The 19,049-nt window shown below is 39.6% G+C and overlaps 4 protein-coding genes across 4 annotated transcripts; 3 read left to right on the plus strand and 1 right to left on the minus strand.

Moving 5' to 3' along the window:
• Positions 1-429: 429 nt before the first annotated feature.
• Positions 430-2,343, plus strand: LOC145914164 (uncharacterized). Its single transcript, XM_083001949.1, has 3 exons — positions 430-737; positions 1,084-1,260; positions 1,743-2,343. Exons 1-3 carry the CDS (start codon positions 572-574, stop codon positions 1,880-1,882), a joined length of 483 nt encoding a protein of 160 aa, XP_082858075.1. The 5' UTR covers positions 430-571; the 3' UTR covers positions 1,883-2,343.
• A 1,566-nt stretch (positions 2,344-3,909) lies between these two features.
• Positions 3,910-10,456, plus strand: LOC145914074 (uncharacterized). The gene is made up of 14 exons (XM_083001852.1): positions 3,910-4,164; positions 4,379-4,476; positions 4,665-4,794; positions 5,120-5,226; positions 5,750-5,893; positions 5,976-6,047; positions 7,329-7,443; positions 7,844-8,004; positions 8,333-8,473; positions 8,919-9,091; positions 9,266-9,337; positions 9,541-9,690; positions 10,100-10,228; positions 10,311-10,456. The coding sequence occupies exons 1-14, from the start codon at positions 4,058-4,060 to the stop codon at positions 10,446-10,448; spliced, it is 1,737 nt and encodes a 578-aa protein (XP_082857978.1). The 5' UTR covers positions 3,910-4,057; the 3' UTR covers positions 10,449-10,456.
• Positions 10,457-11,467: 1,011 nt separating this feature from the next.
• On the plus strand, positions 11,468-17,416 carry LOC145914021 (uncharacterized). Its single transcript, XM_083001796.1, has 9 exons — positions 11,468-11,714; positions 12,122-12,262; positions 14,044-14,171; positions 14,784-14,916; positions 15,257-15,322; positions 15,402-15,538; positions 15,708-15,850; positions 16,003-16,156; positions 16,346-17,416. The coding sequence occupies exons 2-9, from the start codon at positions 12,128-12,130 to the stop codon at positions 17,322-17,324; spliced, it is 1,875 nt and encodes a 624-aa protein (XP_082857922.1). The 5' UTR covers positions 11,468-11,714; positions 12,122-12,127; the 3' UTR covers positions 17,325-17,416.
• Positions 17,417-17,523: 107 nt separating this feature from the next.
• On the minus strand, positions 17,524-19,005 carry LOC145914008 (uncharacterized). Its single transcript, XM_083001784.1, has 4 exons — positions 18,753-19,005; positions 18,407-18,549; positions 18,214-18,344; positions 17,524-17,977 (listed from the first exon to the last, which is right to left on the minus strand). Exons 1-4 carry the CDS (start codon positions 18,944-18,946, stop codon positions 17,813-17,815), a joined length of 633 nt encoding a protein of 210 aa, XP_082857910.1. The 5' UTR covers positions 18,947-19,005; the 3' UTR covers positions 17,524-17,812.
• Positions 19,006-19,049: the final 44 nt, after the last annotated feature.

Consider the following 19,049-nt stretch of genomic DNA (forward strand, 5'->3'; position numbering starts at 1 on the left):
TTTGTCTGCTGTACGTTAAAAAGAGTCAGATTTACAGATAAAACGAGTGCGTAATTGAAACGCGCTTTAGAAAACAACGGGTTAACGGTACGAAACAAATTGGGGCATTTTTTCTTTCCCTTTGGGACACGCATTTATATATAAGGGTTCCATAGTAACGTCCAACACATAGGTGCGCAATAGGTGTGGCAAGCACGTAAAGCAGTGTTCTCTCTATGTACACGTATGTGTACAACTATTGTTATACTGTTAGAAGGAATGTTTTGCAATATTTTCAGATGTTTTAAATGGCAAGTTTGTTAGCAGCAAAGGTGTAAAACATGTTCGAGCGTTAGTAGGTAGTAGGTATATGTGCTTGCTTCACTTACACTTATTTTCCAATTGTTTGAAAATTATAACTGCGATATTTTTTTACTTATAGACAAAAAAAACTTGTGCGTTGCAAACGTGTTTTATCCACGAGGAATTCAACATATTTGGGTTAATACAGCGAACAGCGAGCTGCCATATTGTGCGCCAACATAATTCATCACCGGATCTTTGCCCACTCATCCTTCACGTGCACTACAAAATGTTGTATGCAGGGTCAGCGGTCGTCTTCCTTATTGTTTCCACGTTCACAATCTGTTTCTCATCAGCAAAAAGTATCGTCCCAGAGGAACGCGTACCACTCGCCGAGGGACGGTTAGCCAGCGTTGACGAAGGGAAGACTCGTCTCGATCGATCCCTTCGCCCAGGTCAGTAATGAATCTTTAGTTGTCCATGACTGATTCTATATATAGGTGATAACAAGCTTGCTTGTTTTCCCAAATATGGTTGCTATTATTTCGTTTGAGTAATCACTGCAGGAGCTTAAAAATCCTCAGGTCCAATTTTTGCAATCATACACCTAATTTTACAAACACACTTTAAAACGAAATTTCCGACAATAAAAGTCAATTTCAAGTTTCAAGAGAACAATAATAGGCACATCAAGTCAGTGACGCGCCCAGAGAAGTTTATGGAGCCCGTAAAACGTGTGCTATAGAGCGGCGACATTGTTCACACTCATTCACACGCGTTTTTGCATCAAATATTCAACAGGCGAAGAGAGATTGGTGCAGGGCGTTCTCGCTCGTGAGGCGGTCCGCTTGCTGCTGCAGAGACTTGCTCAAGAGAAAGCTGGAAACCGCGCCGAAGTCCTAAGCGGGATTCTCTCGAGACTGATTAAAAGCGAAGAGTGGAAAAATGCTCATCACGCTACACCGCCGGGAAATGGCAGTAAGTTGCGGTCAAAGCACCCCTGATGGGTAGTATTGATTGGCCTTGAGATAAGTATGGTTGTTAATGAGATACGAAGCTACGACAACGTTTGATTTTCGCATGCAAATACTATGCGGTGGGCGATTGAAATTTAAATTGTTGTGTAATGATATCTCAGTCTAAATTAACCCTTAACGCATCACATCCGCGCCACCTAACGTCTATTGTGTTTGTTGTGTAGCGCTTGTTTTTTTTTCATGAGCCGAAATACACGCAATTTAAAAAGCAACAAGGGGCTTGGAAAATAATAGTACATATTTACTGTTGTTGCAACGTTAGTTTTGTACAAAAGAGGATTAACAAAATGTATTAAAAAATATAAAAACGGTTACAACAGTGTTGATCTCCAAGAGTTATAACGTGTTTTCTCAGTATTTCTGCTAGTAGTAAACATTGATTGGCATCAAAACCCAAACAAATAATTATGTTATATTTTGCAGGATCGGAACTTCCTGACCTAAACAGCCGTAAATCAGACATTGAATCTCCGGACGACGAGATGGCGCGTGCCGATCGCAACTACTATGGTTGGATGGACTTTGGCAAAAGATCAATTGATCACGCTGACTACACCTACTAACGCCTCATCCTACTCCTGGATGAGTGTTACTGCACATTCTACTATTGATATATAGCTGTGACAGTCTTCTTCTTTCTTCTTCTATGTATCTCTGCGTGTGTAGAATTGTTCACTTTGTGGTATCGAACGAAAAATTGATGAAAAAATATAGTTTTCTTGATTGAAAGTGCTTGAGAAAAGACGCCGAGTTTAATGCAACTAACACTATTGTCTCATCTACACCCAATAAGGGAAATATGTTGGGGGCATTCAGAATGGATTTCTTTCAAATACATTTGAAAGACGTTTTGTTTGTGTATAAACCCCATGACAAGATCACTGACAAATATACAATGCATTTCCTTTCCAAACTGTAAAAGTCAAAAATGCTTTTTCGCGTACACAATTTCCTTTTCTTTTTATTGCCACTTTATCCTGCAGAGCACAACTGCACTCTGCTTGCTGTTGTTTCGTAATGCATCGCCGATTAGAAGCAAAAATACACTTCTATAATGTGCCGTGCTTTACCGATGCCGTTAAAGAACAAAACAGAAGAAATTATAATGCAAACGCTGTTAGTGCAAGAAAACATTCTGGCAGCTGCAACAGTAGTTCTGAATTTAATTCGAATAAAACACAAAAGGTTAAATTCATGAGTCCGGCGATCTACAGTGTTTTGTCGTTGTCACTTCACATTTTATATTGGTGTCAGACATGACACTTTTGCTGACTTTTCAAACCCGATTTGAAATTCGGATAATGAAGAGTTCGGTAATTGCGAAGGTCAACATTTCTTGTGTGTGAGTCCCAATTCATACCACAATAAATATGTCAGTGGTTATGCCTGATCGAGTTATCAGATTTAGCGATGTTTTATAAACTGTTGAATGTTTTACACCAGATGCGAAATGAAATTTGTGCAAAAGTGAATCAACAGAAAGGAGTGAACGACTTCTTGAAGTATTGCTGTTTATACGCATTGCTAAACTCGAACCTATCTGCAACGTGATCAGCAAATGTCATATGTAGATATTGATGAGGTTTTTTCTAGTCTCAACGCATATAGCTTGGATCTTTATACAATGCACAGAAATCATGATACCATAGTATAGTTGGGGTGTTCGAGTGTACGGAATACAGAAGTCTGTGGGATGAACAAAACTGAACAAGTTTGAGAAGAACTAAGATATTGTAAACCAATAATAATAGCAATCTATCACGTTTTCCCCACAAAGCGCATTGAAAATCCCACATTTGCGCACCTAAGGCGACGGTTAGTTTAAGCAGAAAGCAAAGAAAATTTGGTGGCAAACTTGCAAAATGTTGGGAAACATTACAGTCTCCCAAATGACGTGATATAGGCCGACATAAGACGCGATAACGTAACCGACTATTTTACCCTGCATAATGCATGAGGTCCCATGCAAGAGCTCAGGTTTAAAGTCTGTGAAAAATTTGTGGTCATTGCGTGCTTCTGAATGCCACCACAAAATAACCTGGTGCGTTTGGACTAAGTTTGATGAATGTCAAAGAAATTATCGTAGTAGAGTTGTAAAGCTGTGCTTGTTAAGAAACAATTTGACACTTTTTCTTTGCTACTTAGCACTATCCCACGATTTGTCTCTGCTAAATTGTTTGAAAATCGTGGTACTTTGGTTTTAAATTACCACACACTAGGCATCTAGCCAGTGGTGGAATTCAGCCGGTTTAAACCAGTTCTTGAAATTTAATGACCTACGCGAACTGGTTGTTAACAACCATATGTGTAGGAATATGTGAGCACTATATTCCTGCGTTTACTGTGGCATGCTAGCAATGAGAGAACTAAATGCTAGCATATTTGAGTCCAGCCACTGCATCAAGCGCCACGACATACTTATGCATAGCTTTTGTCAATGAAACTGGCCACATTTCTTCCAGTTTTTATTCGCAGTTACGCAACAAACGACAAGTGTTATACGTCACAATTGTTTCAGTGACGTAACACACATGTATCAATTATGGCAAGAAGGACACTTTGCATGTTTACAACGGTATTTTTTTGGCCACTAACTGCGGAATGAACGCACTGGTAACACGTAAGCGTGGCAGTATAGCAGAACGTAGGGCACCCGTGACCGATCGAGTCATGAGAAATTAATGCGATGATGCGAATTGATCAAAACTACGCAGAAATTAGTATTTTCGTGAGATGCAATGTCCACAACCAACGTAGAAGCAAAACCCCGACGACGAGGTGCTTTACTGACGGCCAAAGAGCAAGCGCTGCAGGATGAACAAGCCAAGGAAGCCGCCAGCAGAAGGTGAAGTAGTAACATGTCTATCTGTATACAGTACAAGTACGTGATGTATTCCAACACGCAAGTTTCGGTGGCTGTATTTTATATTTTGATCATTTACAAGAGATATAATACCAAAACGCAGTTCATATACCATTTTTCGCTATCGTCTACCAAACAATTGAATAAAGCATTCCATATAATCTATCCAAAACACATGTTTATTATCAACACCCAGACCTTCGTTGAGAGTCGGATGGGAAACCCCCAAACCTTCCTCGCCCGCAATGACAATCCGTCGTCCGACTGCTGTTGATTTTTCGAGTGTCGACAAAGGTTCGCCATTGTGTGTTCACACAGTGCAACAGTACAACTTTATTACAAAAGATCTTGTATAATCCCAAAATAATTTGTTCCTTTTTTGTGATTGCCCAGTACGTACAAAAATATAAAAATTCCGTCGTGAAATACTGTTTTACTTAAATGAGGAAACTTTGATTCCAGTACCACTATTTTGAACGCAGGTAATTCGCCCAAACCCGGGCCTAATTTTAAAAGGGTGTCTGGTAGTGAACGGAGAAGCAGCTACGGCGGAGTGTCAACAAAACGCAACTCAATTCGACCAAACTCAAATTTACTGGAAGCGGAACCAAAGTAAATTCTTTAAATCCAGAACATTCCTCTGAAAAAGATAATTTTAACGAAACCCATTGCACAAATGCAAACGTTTATTCTTAATGATTAATGTAAAAAATCAGATGAATCGCTGCAACAAAACTTTTGCTTAATCTTTATGTAGCCCATAATGCGACAAAAGAGACACAAAATTTAGTTTAAATCGCATTATTTTAGGCATGTTTTATTGCTGCAATGCGGCTCTTCTAGCCATGCAGCAGCCTGCACATCAGGCTGTAAAAATGTGATAATACAACGTGGACAATGTTAAGGCGCACAAACTGAGCATTATTATATTTGTCAGGTCACGACAATACGCCGTGGTGAGAGGAAAAAGTGAAACAAAGATAAAGGCTGACCAGGAGAAGCACATGCCTGCTAACGAGACTCTCACAGATCAGCAGATCATGGGTTTGTTATCCTCACAAAAACCTCCTGGTCTTTGCGTCAGAATAATCTGTTTCTTTCGTTACATCGGCGTTAGACCAATATTCTATTTGGAAATGTTAAAGGAATTTTTTTTTTGTAACAAAAGAGCTGTAATAGGCTTAGCCTTACTGCGAAGCAACAAAACTGACAAAGCAGGACGCTTTTTGTTACCGCAACCAAAGACCTTAAAAGCTCTACCGATGATTTAACATCGAAAAATAAAACAGGTTCTTAATATAATTCAAAACCGAAATACAGAAAAAAAAACATTTTGAATTTAGGCTGAATTTTCGACTCTGTTCGGAAAGAATGTGTTGTATAATGATATAATAAGGTACATATGCCACAAAAACCCAAAGAAATAAGTGGTGTTTACCACAACACAACTTCTGCAACGAAATACTGACTAAGTCCAGCGATGTGGACGTAATTATACTGATAGAAACTTGAAGATAACAATTTGTGTTGAAAATAACGGAGACAAAGTATTGCTTTTGCTGCACAGCTTTCAAAGAGGCTTTTGATCTTTTTGACAACAACGGCGGGGGAACCATTGACGCTCTCGAACTTAAGGAGACTCTGGAATCGGTTGGAATTGAATTAGACGAATCCGAGATCCACGATGTCATGATGCGGCTGGATAAGGACGGTAATTGGCAGTTGACATCCAGGGGGGCTGCGGATTGTGGCCAAAGCTAATAAAGCTTTATTGGTTCGCTCTTTACACGTAGGGAACGGGGAGATCGATTTTGACGAGTTCCTGGACCTAATGACCAACACAGAGATGTTTCTAGAAGCTTTCGGTTAGTAATTACGTCTTTGTATTGGAAATTGAAGCCGCTTTAACAAATTCAATGATTACAAGTCCAACTGTGCATGGGATTGAATTCACCTTGGGACAGAATTTGTTCAAATCTGATTAACCGTTTTACAATCCGATTTATAAATCCATTTGTCAATTCTATTCACATAGAGTAATTGAAAGGCCTAAACAATGCGGTAATCTGCACAAATAAGAATAACGCAATGTCACTGTCTGAGCAGGGCGAGAGTATAACGTTCAAGTGCGATGTCCTACACGTTTTTTCCTAATGAGATATAAAACAAAACAAATAACAAAAAAAAACTTTGTCGCACTATACGACGTGAAATATAACATGCCCTCATAACAGACTTCGCACTTAATTAAGTGAGCTTTTAAGAGAGTGTTGCTGTTCGTACATTTTTCGTGTGAGGTTCAAGACGGGGCTGAATGTTCATAAAATATTCAAACAATGAATATAAATAAAAGATGTAATGTTGATATTTTTATCTGTAAATCAATCATTGTGGCTAACTTTGTTCCACAATACTTCAAACTTTGATTCAATGTGTGCTGTATACGTTCGCAATAGAAAAGCATTTTTAAAAAAAAGCGCGCCCGTCAGTCAGTGCATTAACACGACAGACAAAATTTAATTTTGCCGGAAAACATTTTTACTTATCAGTGCTCCACCGCCTCAATTAAGCACATACACCGAAAAAGTTACTCTAAAATTCGGATCGCATTGCTATTGGGCGTGTGGGATAAATTATTGATAAGGTAACTGAGCATTGGGGCTCAACTGTGACAACGCATAACGTTTGACTAACATGAGTCATAACAAAACAATGGTTGGTGTACATAATATGTGCGTGTCTGTGCAGCCAGAACTACTGAACCGTGATGGATAATAAATACATTCTTATTGTGACGCTAAGTACGGATAACAACGATCTTTTCTCATGTGGTCGATACTTTGCATCAAGTAACAACCGCAAGTGAACGGCCAGACAAATATCAATTTTGTTTCGAAGAACAAATCAAAAACAACCGTACGCTGTCTGGATAGCCGCAAAAAAGTTTAGCTTGCATTGGTCCAATTGCGCGCAGTAATAGGTACCTCGGTCTGTTCTGTCCTCGAATTAGAAAACGAAGTTATTTCTATTGTTAAACATTTAATAAACCCTAGAATTACGGGTTGCATACTCGAATTGATGTCATATGTTCGTATCGTTGAGCACTTTTTTGTGAATACCGAGATTAACCATTTACGCCAACACAGCTTCGCGTCACGATCCATCGAACAATAAGACGCACGAGCGAGACGTTCTCCTATTCGACGCCCTGACTGAGTTCATGAAGAAATCAGCTCTCAAGGAAGCCCACGAAATTGTCGGGTACGTTTCTTTAGCGCTCTCTAGCGGTAAAGTTTTTTATAAAAAAAGACAAGCTCGGATAAAATAAAAAGAAATAGCAACAAATTTATATTTTTCATGTAAGTTTATCAGTAATTAAGAGTAATTTCTTAATGGAAAATATGAAAAAAAATAAAACGTCACCCTCGATTTCATTACCGTATCACTTTGTCATTAATGATCATAAAATTTACGCTTTGGAACAACGTATGGATAGATAATAGTTTAACTAACCACTCAACTCAAACCTCAACGACCCCTTGATATAAGAGGGATATCGGTAACCCTGCACTCCAACAACGTTATATGTGTAGTTGTATTATTAAAAGACCCAGTGTAAGATTAAAAGACAAACGCTTTTCTATAAGTGTATTCTTTTCAGATATTACGCTAAAAAGTATAAGAAAGTGGTGAAATCGTACAACGCGAATAAAGGTGCCCATGTAGTTGGACATTACGCTGACGGCGCCAGGCTGATTGGTTTAACGGAAAAGCAGATTGCACAGCAGCTAAAGAAGCTCAGACTGCTGCAAAATTTCGAAAGTAAGTGATTTTACAATCTGCTAAGATAGGTTACGAACATGAGTTAAGATGTTGCAAAAAGAGCTTTGCAGCTGTTTTGTTTGTTGAGCTTATTTTTTCACAAAACATTGCGCACTTTTCAAAACGTACGTAACGTATCATAACTTACTCCGAAAATAGTTCTCACTTAATATTCTGTCCTACAAAATTTGAGATCTCATAACTTCGCAAGATTAAAAAGTGGAACAACGGCCTTCGGATATTCGTCATAAATTTTAGTAAACTTTAAAGCTTATTAAGGTTTTGATGGAAATCCGCAAAATGAATTTGTAGAAAACCATTTTTTCAGACAAAGGAGATAAGGAAAGTCCCTACGCACAACCTCTCCAACTGTCTGTACTGAAGTCTGTTACATCTCCTTCGCCCAAGAAGCCAAGGGGAAGAAAGAGAAAAAAGCAAAGAAGATCAAAAGGATCAGCCACTTGTTCAGGTTTATTTTATTTCTGGAGTGAAATTTGCCTATTTCACAAAAAAAAAACATTTGTTTTCTACCAAAAGTTCATCACAGGTTATCATTCACTTTCGTGTGAATAATTGTGCTTTGTCCAAATGCGCGTAAATTCAGCACAAATAAAATATTCATATAAGCCTTCACGCAATTCTATAATACAATGTGTGATAATTTGAGATGGTTAAAGCCTTTACAGTGGGGCAGGCCTTGAGAGAATGCGATAAAATACTTTGTTTTACGTTGTCTGATTACGGATGAGGAGACACATGACCCACGTGGAAGTCACCTGACAAGTGTTGTGCTTGCGCAGTTGAGCGATCCTCTGCATGGCATACGATGCAGAATTCCTTTTGGTTCTACGCCAATATATTAAATTCATGAGGACATTTGGTTAGTAACTTATACATGAAAACCAATGTTCTAGATTCGTTACGAAAAAGCAGGGACCGCTCGAGCAGTCAAAGCAGGAGCAAAAGCATCCAGGAACAGATTGCGATGCCCACAGCGCTTGAATCTTTGAACCGGCAAAATTCCACATCAGATACAAACATTAAGCTTGAAACCCCAATAAAGAAACGCAAGAAAATTGTTCTAAAGGTTACCTATTAGTTTCGACCTTAAAGGTCTCATCAGTGCAGCTGGTGTGACCTTTTAGGTCGAAACAGTGGCCATCTGTCTGCAGTTTATACACAATTCATATTATTGGCTCCACATTGGTTACCTATTAGGTTAAAATGCTGGCAATAGTATGAAATGTGCATGTATTTGCAGATCATTAATAACGAACTTTTGCAACGAGAACCTTTAAAAGACGCCCAGTTGACCAAGCAACAAACGGAAAAGGTTCAAACATCATTTATTACCGATTTGTTCAGTGGTAGAAGTACCTTTAAGTGTTTTTAAGTATATACGACTCCTAAATACAAACAAGAAATCCTGATCGGGCTGCGTGTGCAGAATAGCGAGGGTTCGAATCCCGGTGTGGTGGAAAACTCAGTGGACATAACACATACAGATCTTTTCAAACCACTTTGCTTTTTGTGCAGAAATTTAAGACGTGTCGACTAAAAGACGAAGTTCAGGAACATAAACCGGGTTGGCTAAGTCAACGCAACAAGATGTACAACGTAGTGATCACCATGCCCATAAGATACAGAAGCGTTCAAGTTGATAGGTTACCCAAACTTAGGGATAAGGTAAGGAGGCAGTATCAATACAAACGTTTATTCTTGTTTTAATGCCCCTGCAAATAAATGTTACAAAGCCGTTGCGAAACTCTCCGCTAAGCTCTTCGTGACCACGAACACCACTGTTTTCCTCAAAAGTAAAGGATTTCTGGCGTAAAGGCCGGGTTTCACCTGTAAGTTTTTGTGATATCCAAAACAAAAGGTCCACGCACTGGCACATCTTTTTTTCTCGTGGGCCCTGCCTACAGTGTTTTCCTTTTGCCTATATTTTTCTCTGTATTTGGCACCAACATGCCTACAATACAGAAAAAAGCCTAAATTTTAACAAATGCTTTGAACAAGTTTTTCATATCATTGTAATTTATTGAATTGTTTTTTTTTAACTGTTTCTGTGTTCTCACGTGAGGCTGATTTTTAGGTATTGGAAGCAAAAGGCAAATTTCGAGACGAGATTGCTAAGAAAAAGATTCAAAACAACTTGCGTCACTACAAGGAACTGGACTCCCGACGAATCCCTTCTCCGGCCCTTTACGAACACTTTCAGCGAGTAAGTGAATTGACACGAACATTAGCAACATCCAATGAGTTCACAGGTAAAAAGGCTCTTGCTCCATTGTTGTTCTGTGCAGGTGTTTTCCGCTTATAGCAGCGCAGAGACCAATAACAGGACAGCGGTGACGGCGGACCAGTTGAAAAAGGCGAGCAAGCAAAACAATATTCACAGACGGACTCTCCCATTGTCAACATTTTACTACACGCAACGATAGCGAGTTACAGACAACAAATTACAATACATTCGAAATAACTAACTGCACTGTTTAAATGGCATCCAAAATTACTCACAAGAGTGGTTGACGATCAGCGTTCTTTACATTTCAAATCTCACAGAAGTATTAATTTCGCCATAATGGCAGATTTATTAAGAAACATCCGTCGGTACCACCTATAGCAAGAACAGGCTGATTACTGTTGTCTAAATGTCTTTTCTCATCTGTTTATATAGTTGAGACATCCAGAGCGGTCTTATTAACAATGCATTTGTGTGTGAAGTCATATTAGTGAGCACAGTTTACGCATTTGGCCAAACTTGCGATAACCTAACCCGGTACCGAAAAACATCGTGGCAACACCCAATTGACTTCACTATGGTGGGTTTTCTTCATATCCAAGGCACCTGCATGGCGCATAAAGCAGTAAAATCATGTTGCAGTTCAGGCAATTTGATTAAGTGCGTGTTGTACCTAAGTCCAAACAAACTGCATGCTTTTCATTGAAAACTATATCCTATGCCAAAGCGGGTAATAATGAGAAATCCACATCAATTTGAAAAAAGATTTAGTCGATGCCAACCATTTGGGCGCGGTTTGCAAGAAATGGAGCTCGTTGTCAGTTTCCAGCAACTTGTCGCCGTTCTCAAGCTGGGAAAGCAGCACCGGCACCTGAAGTGGAAAACTTGCCAACGAGTGTTTACTTTTCGCTTTCCAACGTCTAGTCGGTTACTTTGCATTGTTGTAGCGCGCGTGCGTGCTCTCGGCTGGTGCGATAAGCCGGCTCAAAACACGGTCAGTCGGTCGCTATAGACGAAGAAAGTCGAACAAATGAACGCAGCGCGATAATTGCTGCGCCAGGCTGGAGGCGATTCGCTCTTTGAATCGACTCGAGGTGGTCATCAATGTAACGATTAGAAGGACCTTTTTCCGCGTTTTGCGGTGTTGTCACAGGTAAAGGCGTTGTCAGTTGGTTCAAGTTACTGTCGAAGAAGTACAAAATTTGTTGCAGTGGTGTTGAGTTCCCAAGTTCTAATTCCCAGCAGTGAGTTGCCATAAAAAGCCAGATTTCAGTGTTTCGCTTGTAATCCGAAAGGCTTAGGAACGCGATTCGACGAAAACAATAGAGCCATATCGAAGGATTTAGAATTATTAGTGTCGGCGGAGGGAAATACGGCTGCTCGAATTGAGAGCGACATATTGTGGAACGCCAACGCGAATCAAAGAAAAACGCAGGGCCTATCGACTCCGTTATGTCCAGAAAAGGTACAAGTCTATATTGTTTTGGATAGTTAATGGCGAAACAGCTTTGTGTCTTTTGGAGTGGATTAAGTATATTGCGTTAAAGCAGTTAAACTTATGGAACTGTATCTGCACCATCATGCTAGGCTGGTATGTTTTTTGTTAATTTAATGTAAATACCAGGTGCTGACTGTTTGGCGGGATCTCAAATGGTCTGATGGTTTAAAAACTTGCTTTAACTGTGGGGATAATACGATAGCCAAATATTAGAAGCTGTTTGCGGATACATACAGCAAGGCTCTCAAATTACTGTGCAGTTAATTTGCAAAATTAGTTTGGAAAGCAAGCGTCGTCCTAACCCACATTTTGTAGTTATAGTGTTGTTTTTTTTGGCTTTTTTAATGTTAACAAAAACGAATTTTCTTCCACAGCATTCCATGGAAAATTCCAGTCAGTTGTTAATGGCAGGCTGGGGTGCGGTGACGTCACCGTCCACGAGGAGCTGGAACACTTTACGCAACGAAACGTATCCGATGACGTTGGTCCATCCACCAAGTTGCAGTCAACAACAGGTAAGACCAAAAAAATGTTGCTAGAACTTTTGTTGTACCCTATGTCGATCATACCTAAGCGGGATAGCAAATGGTTTGGATTTGTATTGCGACTAATGTCGAAGTTTTGGGGAAAAAAAACTTGCTGAAGGGTTTCAAAATAAAAAATACATACAAATATCATGGATTGAATTTTGAAGCATGTTTTTAACAGGATCATTTGAAACAAAACAATTGGTTAGTTTTGGCGTTTTGTAACAAAGAACACAGCGCACCTTACCGGCTAAAAAATTAGACTTGCAATTTTGGATGTTTACACAATCACAAGATCAATCGAAACGATTTTTAATGACGGTGTTGGATTGCTAATACGCGATCCACATTATTTTAATACCGTTGCGGACCGAAATCATTGGCCACGTTTAACGACCGTAAATTGTCACTGAAGGTGGTGATTAACCACAATCAGCTGTGGGTTGTGACGTCGCATATGTCGGTTAAGTGACGTAATCGTCACCGCTTTTGTTCTTTGACAACAATGAAAAATAGCACAGAAGAGTTTAGTTGCAAGTTTAGGCGACGGCTACTTTACACTTTACATAAAGCCAACGAATAAAGCGCATGTCGGTATATACATATATTATGTGTTTAAAAACAGTGTTTCCCAAATGTTTTCGCATTTAAAAAGACTGGTTGCACTTGCGACGCATAACATTTTCTTCCAAATTTTTAAAATCGCAATAAGTAAGTGAATTAAACGCATAAATGTAATTAATGAATGAAAACTCGATCAATTTGAAACCAAAGGCCCCCCTGGCAGGCTGTCGATCGCTCACCGTATCTATTTGAATAAGTTGGAGAAACTGATGATGCCTTTTTAGGCGAAATATATTTTTCTCATTAAAAAATCCATCTGAGCTGTCCACAGATTGCTTTGCGAAATTTAATATATAATGAAACGCAAAAACGTACATATTTTTCACATGATAGAGAATGTGCGAACTTGTGTTAGTTTATCTCGGCGTAGTTTGGAAACCACTGCCACTACAAAAAAAAAACACAAACCAACAAACAAACACCAAAACACCCAACGGCCGGAAGCACAGAACGTACCTCTATGAACCGAGAAATTATATCCATCTCTAAAATTGAACTGATTGCGGATCGCATTATAACGGTTAAGCGGGCATTACAGGGCGACGGGGCCGACATCGCAGTTCGTTGGCGATTAGGGTAACAATGTGGAACGCATAGGGAATAACGCATGGTCAGTTTTGAAAGCGTCGCGTAACTAATGCGCTAAACCTCTCGCAACAGTTCCCCGAGGGCCTGGGTTCCCACGCCAATATGCCCAGACCCAATGCACCGAAGGAAATCTTGAACGTTTTATTGATTTTTGATACGTTCAATGTTGTGTTGATTTGTTTGTTAAGAGCCTCGTATATCACAAGCATTTAAACGCGGTGTTTGTCAATTTGTATGTGTCGCAATTAACTTATTTACATAATACGAAACCACATATATTCGGCAACAGAGCGTTTAGATATGAGGAATAACTATGACGGGGTTATAGGTTAGTCATTGAAACCAAGTCGTTGATTACGATCATGGCCCCAACTTCATACTCAAATTACAACACATAATATTATTTAATTCTTTAATTAATAACTAGGCCGGAAACGTTTTTGTTATTTTGTTGCTATTTTCTTAGATTCATTTTACAACCCCATTAAAATTTCATCACATGCAGGTATTAGTTATTCTTTGCACGCGTGCCTAACCAATTATATTATTGTCGTCAGGTGGCAGTAGAGGGGATAGCGTATGGAGTAGATTCAAACTCTTCACCAAACTCCGACACCAGGCAGGACGAAGCTACCAGCAGGTGGAGCAAGACGACGCCGAAGAAAAAGAAAATTACGGACAAGAAGTAAGTGGTAATTTGTCATGTTTTTTGTTCTACATTTTCACTCTGCTCCCTTTTCTTATGTGTGAATTGTGGTAGCGTATTTGTGTAAAATAAAAAATAATTCTCGCTTGAAAAAAAAAAAAAATTTTATTCACACATAAGAGAAGGGAGCAGAGCGAAAAGGTAGAAAAAAACACACAAAAAAAAACAAAACATTTTTTTTTAAGAGGTGGAATACAGTATTAAATCAAATGTTAAAGAACCAAATTTTGATTACTAACTTTTAATGACACACATTATTGCCATGTGCTTGTATTTTGCTCTGCTTTTTATTAACAGCTGTTAGAGATATTAAAATTAACAACAAACAACTTTGATTTGGTGCTATTCTTGCTGCCAGGCATTGTAACTTTAAACAACTGTTCTTCTGGCATAAAGTTACGCGTTTTTGGTGTTTCTGTACACCATAACTTGAGGAAGTCTCACCAGATGATAGACGAAACTTACGTTGTCATAAAAAATCTCGTAACTTTCATGCCAGAAGAGCAAGTTCTATAAAATAAAAAAAAACTTTGATTTATATTTTAGGTTTTTGGTGATAGTAAGTTTGACAAATATGTTGTGTTCCTGTAGATACCGGCGTTACGAGAAGCCTCCCTATTCATACGTGGGACTCATCGCTCTCGCTATACAGAGCTCGAGCAGCAAAATGTTGAAGCTATCGGAGATTCTAAGTAGGATCAGCACCATGTTTCCCTTCTTCAAGGTGTGATTTTATGTTTTTGCGACATTGTGGGCACAAAATACGAACAAATTGAATCACCTTTCTTCATCTTGTTATGAATTTAAACTTTTGTAACTGGGGCGTTCAGTTACACTTCCAAGTAAAGCGTAAAGCTTGGGATTGTACAAGTTACCCTTTTCCTTATTCAAAGCCATATAACTGCCAAAAAACCTAAATAGCGACAGGCGATCGACGTCGGTGTAATCTTTTTTTAACACCGCCATGTAAAAACAGATCCGTCGGTCACATCCAAGCAACCTCAGACTAGTTCTTGTAATTTTTATGACAATTTCACTGAAACACAAAACTGTTTATCCTTCAGGGCGAGTACCAGGGTTGGCGAGATTCAGTAAGGCACAATCTTTCACAAAACAAGTGCTTCAAAAAGGTGAGCACAATATCCCTCACATAGTAAGCATTGCGGCGGTGGAGTAATGACACTAACTATACTCCATATTACCACGAAGGTTTTAACCGACCCTCATCGCCCACAATCGAAGGGAAACTATTGGACTGTTGACGTGTCCGAGATACCGGCAGAAAAACTTAAACGTCAAAACACGGCCGTGTCAAGAAACGTGGCGCCCGGATACGCTTATGCAAGGTATGTGGACTTCCTGAAGATGATTAACCCTTGATTAATCCTAACAGAATAATTTATGTGTGATTTTCAAAAAATTAAAAAAAAATATTGTGTGATTTTCCAAAAGTTGAATATTTTTTCATATTTTTAAAGTTGTTCAATTCTGCAACACGCGTTGTTGATTTTGCAGAGACCTAAACGATATCTTCGACATGTCGACGGGGAAGCTAAAGGTTTCCAGCGCAGTTGGAAGTCAACATGGTTTTAACACAGAAGCCATGGACACTTTCTTTTCTGACTACAGCACCCCAAGCAACCTGCAATCTGAACAAGGTTAGAAGACCTGATAACTTCACTCCCAACAAAAAACAACAACAGTTAAAATTAATCGGGCTGCTTGGTCATTATATTTTACAGTTGTAAACATACATTGACATTGTTTTTCTGAACTTGATGCAGCAAGTTGACATTCATTTTCGTTACAGCGATAGCAGAAAGCAATCCCTTCGCATATGCAGCAAGCAAACCATTGACTGCTTTCAACTCACAAAAACCTACCCAGTACAATACAAGTGTACCGCTTCAAACAACTCAAACCGCTCCACATCCTCAGCTAAATCCATGCAGCACAGAAACAAGGTAAGCAAAGCTTAGTTACAATCAGCTTAGTTATACCTTAATGAAGTTTACACCAACTTGTAAATTGTTTACCAAAGGTCAGTTACAAACATAAGGACATTGAATAGCCATGACTTACCAACTTATTTTCATCAAACGTGGTTATTATTTGTGTAAGTTGTGGAATTAAATGTTTATTCCTGTGTTTAGTGTCAGTGGACGAAATGCGCAGGGTGCCAACGATACCGACGCGTCGGACATCAGTGATGCGGATGATCGGGACGTCAGCTCGGCAGAAAGCAGCATTCCCACCGACAGTTCTGACGACTCACAAAGCTTACACGTCCATCCTTCGGCTCACAGTCGAGGCAAAAGCTGCCGCAACAAACGAAAACGCGCGCGTCGTGGCCAGGAGAAGAAAACAAAGACGAGATGTAGCGAGACACAAAAAGCTGATGTTGTGACTGGGGCCAAACACATTCCCCCAAATCAAAAACCTTTTGGAGAGAACAGGACCAACCCCGCGAAAGGGGAGAAGGAGACAGATACGGGCCGTTCGGTGTTGTGGTCTTCCATCGATCAGACAGTAGGCCCAGAAGGTCCCCCCAACGTTACTTGGACATCGTCAACGTCACTAAACGACGTCCGGTCTTTCTTCCAGCCAGTGACGTCACAATTTGATGTTGGCCGCAGTCAATGGCAAAATGACGCATCAAGCGATGTCAGCGCTCCTGTCCCAGCGGAACAGAATGTCGAGAAGCCACCGCCACATTTTGCCGACCAAACTGACTTCCTTACCGAGCAAGCGGCTATTTTGCCTGGGCGCCCGATGGGCAGTTATTCACAGTCAGGCGTCAATCACACCCTTTGCCCTGCTTTCGGCACGCCTGCTGTCAGCGAGAACACAGCATATGGACAACCAACTGGGCCCGCACCAGTTCACGGAGGCACAAACCTCTTACTACCGCCGATTGGTCTCACCCTGGATCCTCTGGCAGGCAACTTATCGCATACCTCAACACCTTACCTCAATCCGTTGGAAAGCGTGCATGCGCACGGCTCTGATAAGCGTTACCCGAGCTACGATGATAACAGTTTTCTGCATTTGGAACAGAACTACGGGTGGCCAAGCTCTTCAGCGCCGTTCAGTGACTGGATGTGTAACAGTTTTATTCCACCTAGTTTGTAAGCGCTTTTTCTTGTTTTGTTTTATTTATCAGTGTTTCGTTGACGTATGTCGCTATTTTAACCCTTTTTGTGCTGTTGAAAAACAGCTCACCTTTCCACACTTACTTGACATGAGAACAGAACGTGTCTAATCCTGGTAGACACTGTTTACATTCTGAGCCTCAAAGTGGGGCAAATAAATAACTCATTGGTTTGTGCAATGGTGACAGATTGATATATTGGCTCTGCAAGGAACGTGCATATAAAAGGTTGTGTTCATATCATAATACTGAAGCAAATACAAAAGTAGGCAAAAAAGAATGTTTGGCAAAGCTATCACAAATAAAGAATACTGGATGATAAAAATTAAAAGGACAGTGCAAGTAAAGCACCGTTGCAGAAAATGTAAGCAGCACAAAACAAAAAGCAACTTAAAAGGGTTGGTTACCACATTATCCATAAATTCCTAAAGACGTTTCAAGTTGAAAATCAAATACAAGTGAGCAAGTATTAAAACTCATCATGCTTGTTCCCACTGAATTCGATGTGTGAAATATGTCCGTCTTTGTCGATATCCTCCATTTCAAGTATTCCATTTATAATGTCAAGCTCTTCTTTCTCCGACATTACCTCAGCATTGGCATTTTTGACCTCATTTCTCAGAAACTCTCTGAGCTGTCAAAATAGAGTTCAAATGTTTAAAGCATGAAAAGAGTTTCTAAGAATAAAACCCAAACTTTTGGAAGCAATAGAGGCAAAAATGAATAAACATTTGCTAAAATTATTTTTAATTCAGTTATACTGGCTGCATTGTTAATTTTGAAAACTGTACTGTAATGTTTATGTCGTGTCAACATGTTTGGCAGTTCATTGTTTTGACTAAATATGCAAACAAACATGTCAAATATTACCTCAAATCTTGAGAGGAACTTATCTCCGTCAATGTCCATATTTTTAAACACCTTGGGATGTCTGGGTCCCTCCTCAGCATGGACAAGTTCCACTTCAAAAACCAAAGTTCCACCCGGCATTTGAGGCAAATCTACACAAATACAGTTTTGTACAAGGTTTTTTTGCCAACACATCTAAAGATATTTGTCTTACGTCCTCCTTTGTGTCCATATGCCATATGTGGGGGTACAGTTATTTTTCGTTTCTCTCCTGGACACATTCCAACCAATCCCTCATCAAACCCCTCGATCACTTCACCAGTACCAAGTTGAAATCTGTATGGTTTATCCTTATGGCTGCAATGTTAACTTGTTTTAACCAAGGAATTGACAAAAACTGGCTACAATATATAGTCGGTGCCTATTCAGGGCAAATTAGATATGTCAAAGTCATACCAACACCCAACACCTACAGTATATTTTAATTTACTGTGTGAGGTCCAACTTTTACACATTGACAAGTATAGCAAATCAAGTCCCTAACTTTTCCACCAAATCACCTTCTATCAAATTCCTCTCCAGTCGCAAGCTTGGTGCCCACAAAATGCACGAACATTTGATCTCCATATGTGCTCGATCTATCGCATTCCAAAGGTTTGTGAACAACATCAATTTTGAAATGTGGGGTACCGTAAGAATACTTGAAGCAAACCAACAAAGAGCAGAAAGCAAGCCGATTTAAAATAGATCGCATTGTCTTGTATAAAAAAACTAAACCAAAACAGACGCGGTTCGCGACAAAACCAAAACATTTGCAACATGGCGATCAACGATGCGTAACATGCAGCTGACGTACT

Source organism: Ascidia mentula, chromosome 9 (genome assembly GCF_947561715.1).
Source record: "Ascidia mentula chromosome 9, kaAscMent1.1, whole genome shotgun sequence".
NCBI classification, from domain to species: Eukaryota; Metazoa; Chordata; class Ascidiacea; order Phlebobranchia; family Ascidiidae; genus Ascidia; species Ascidia mentula.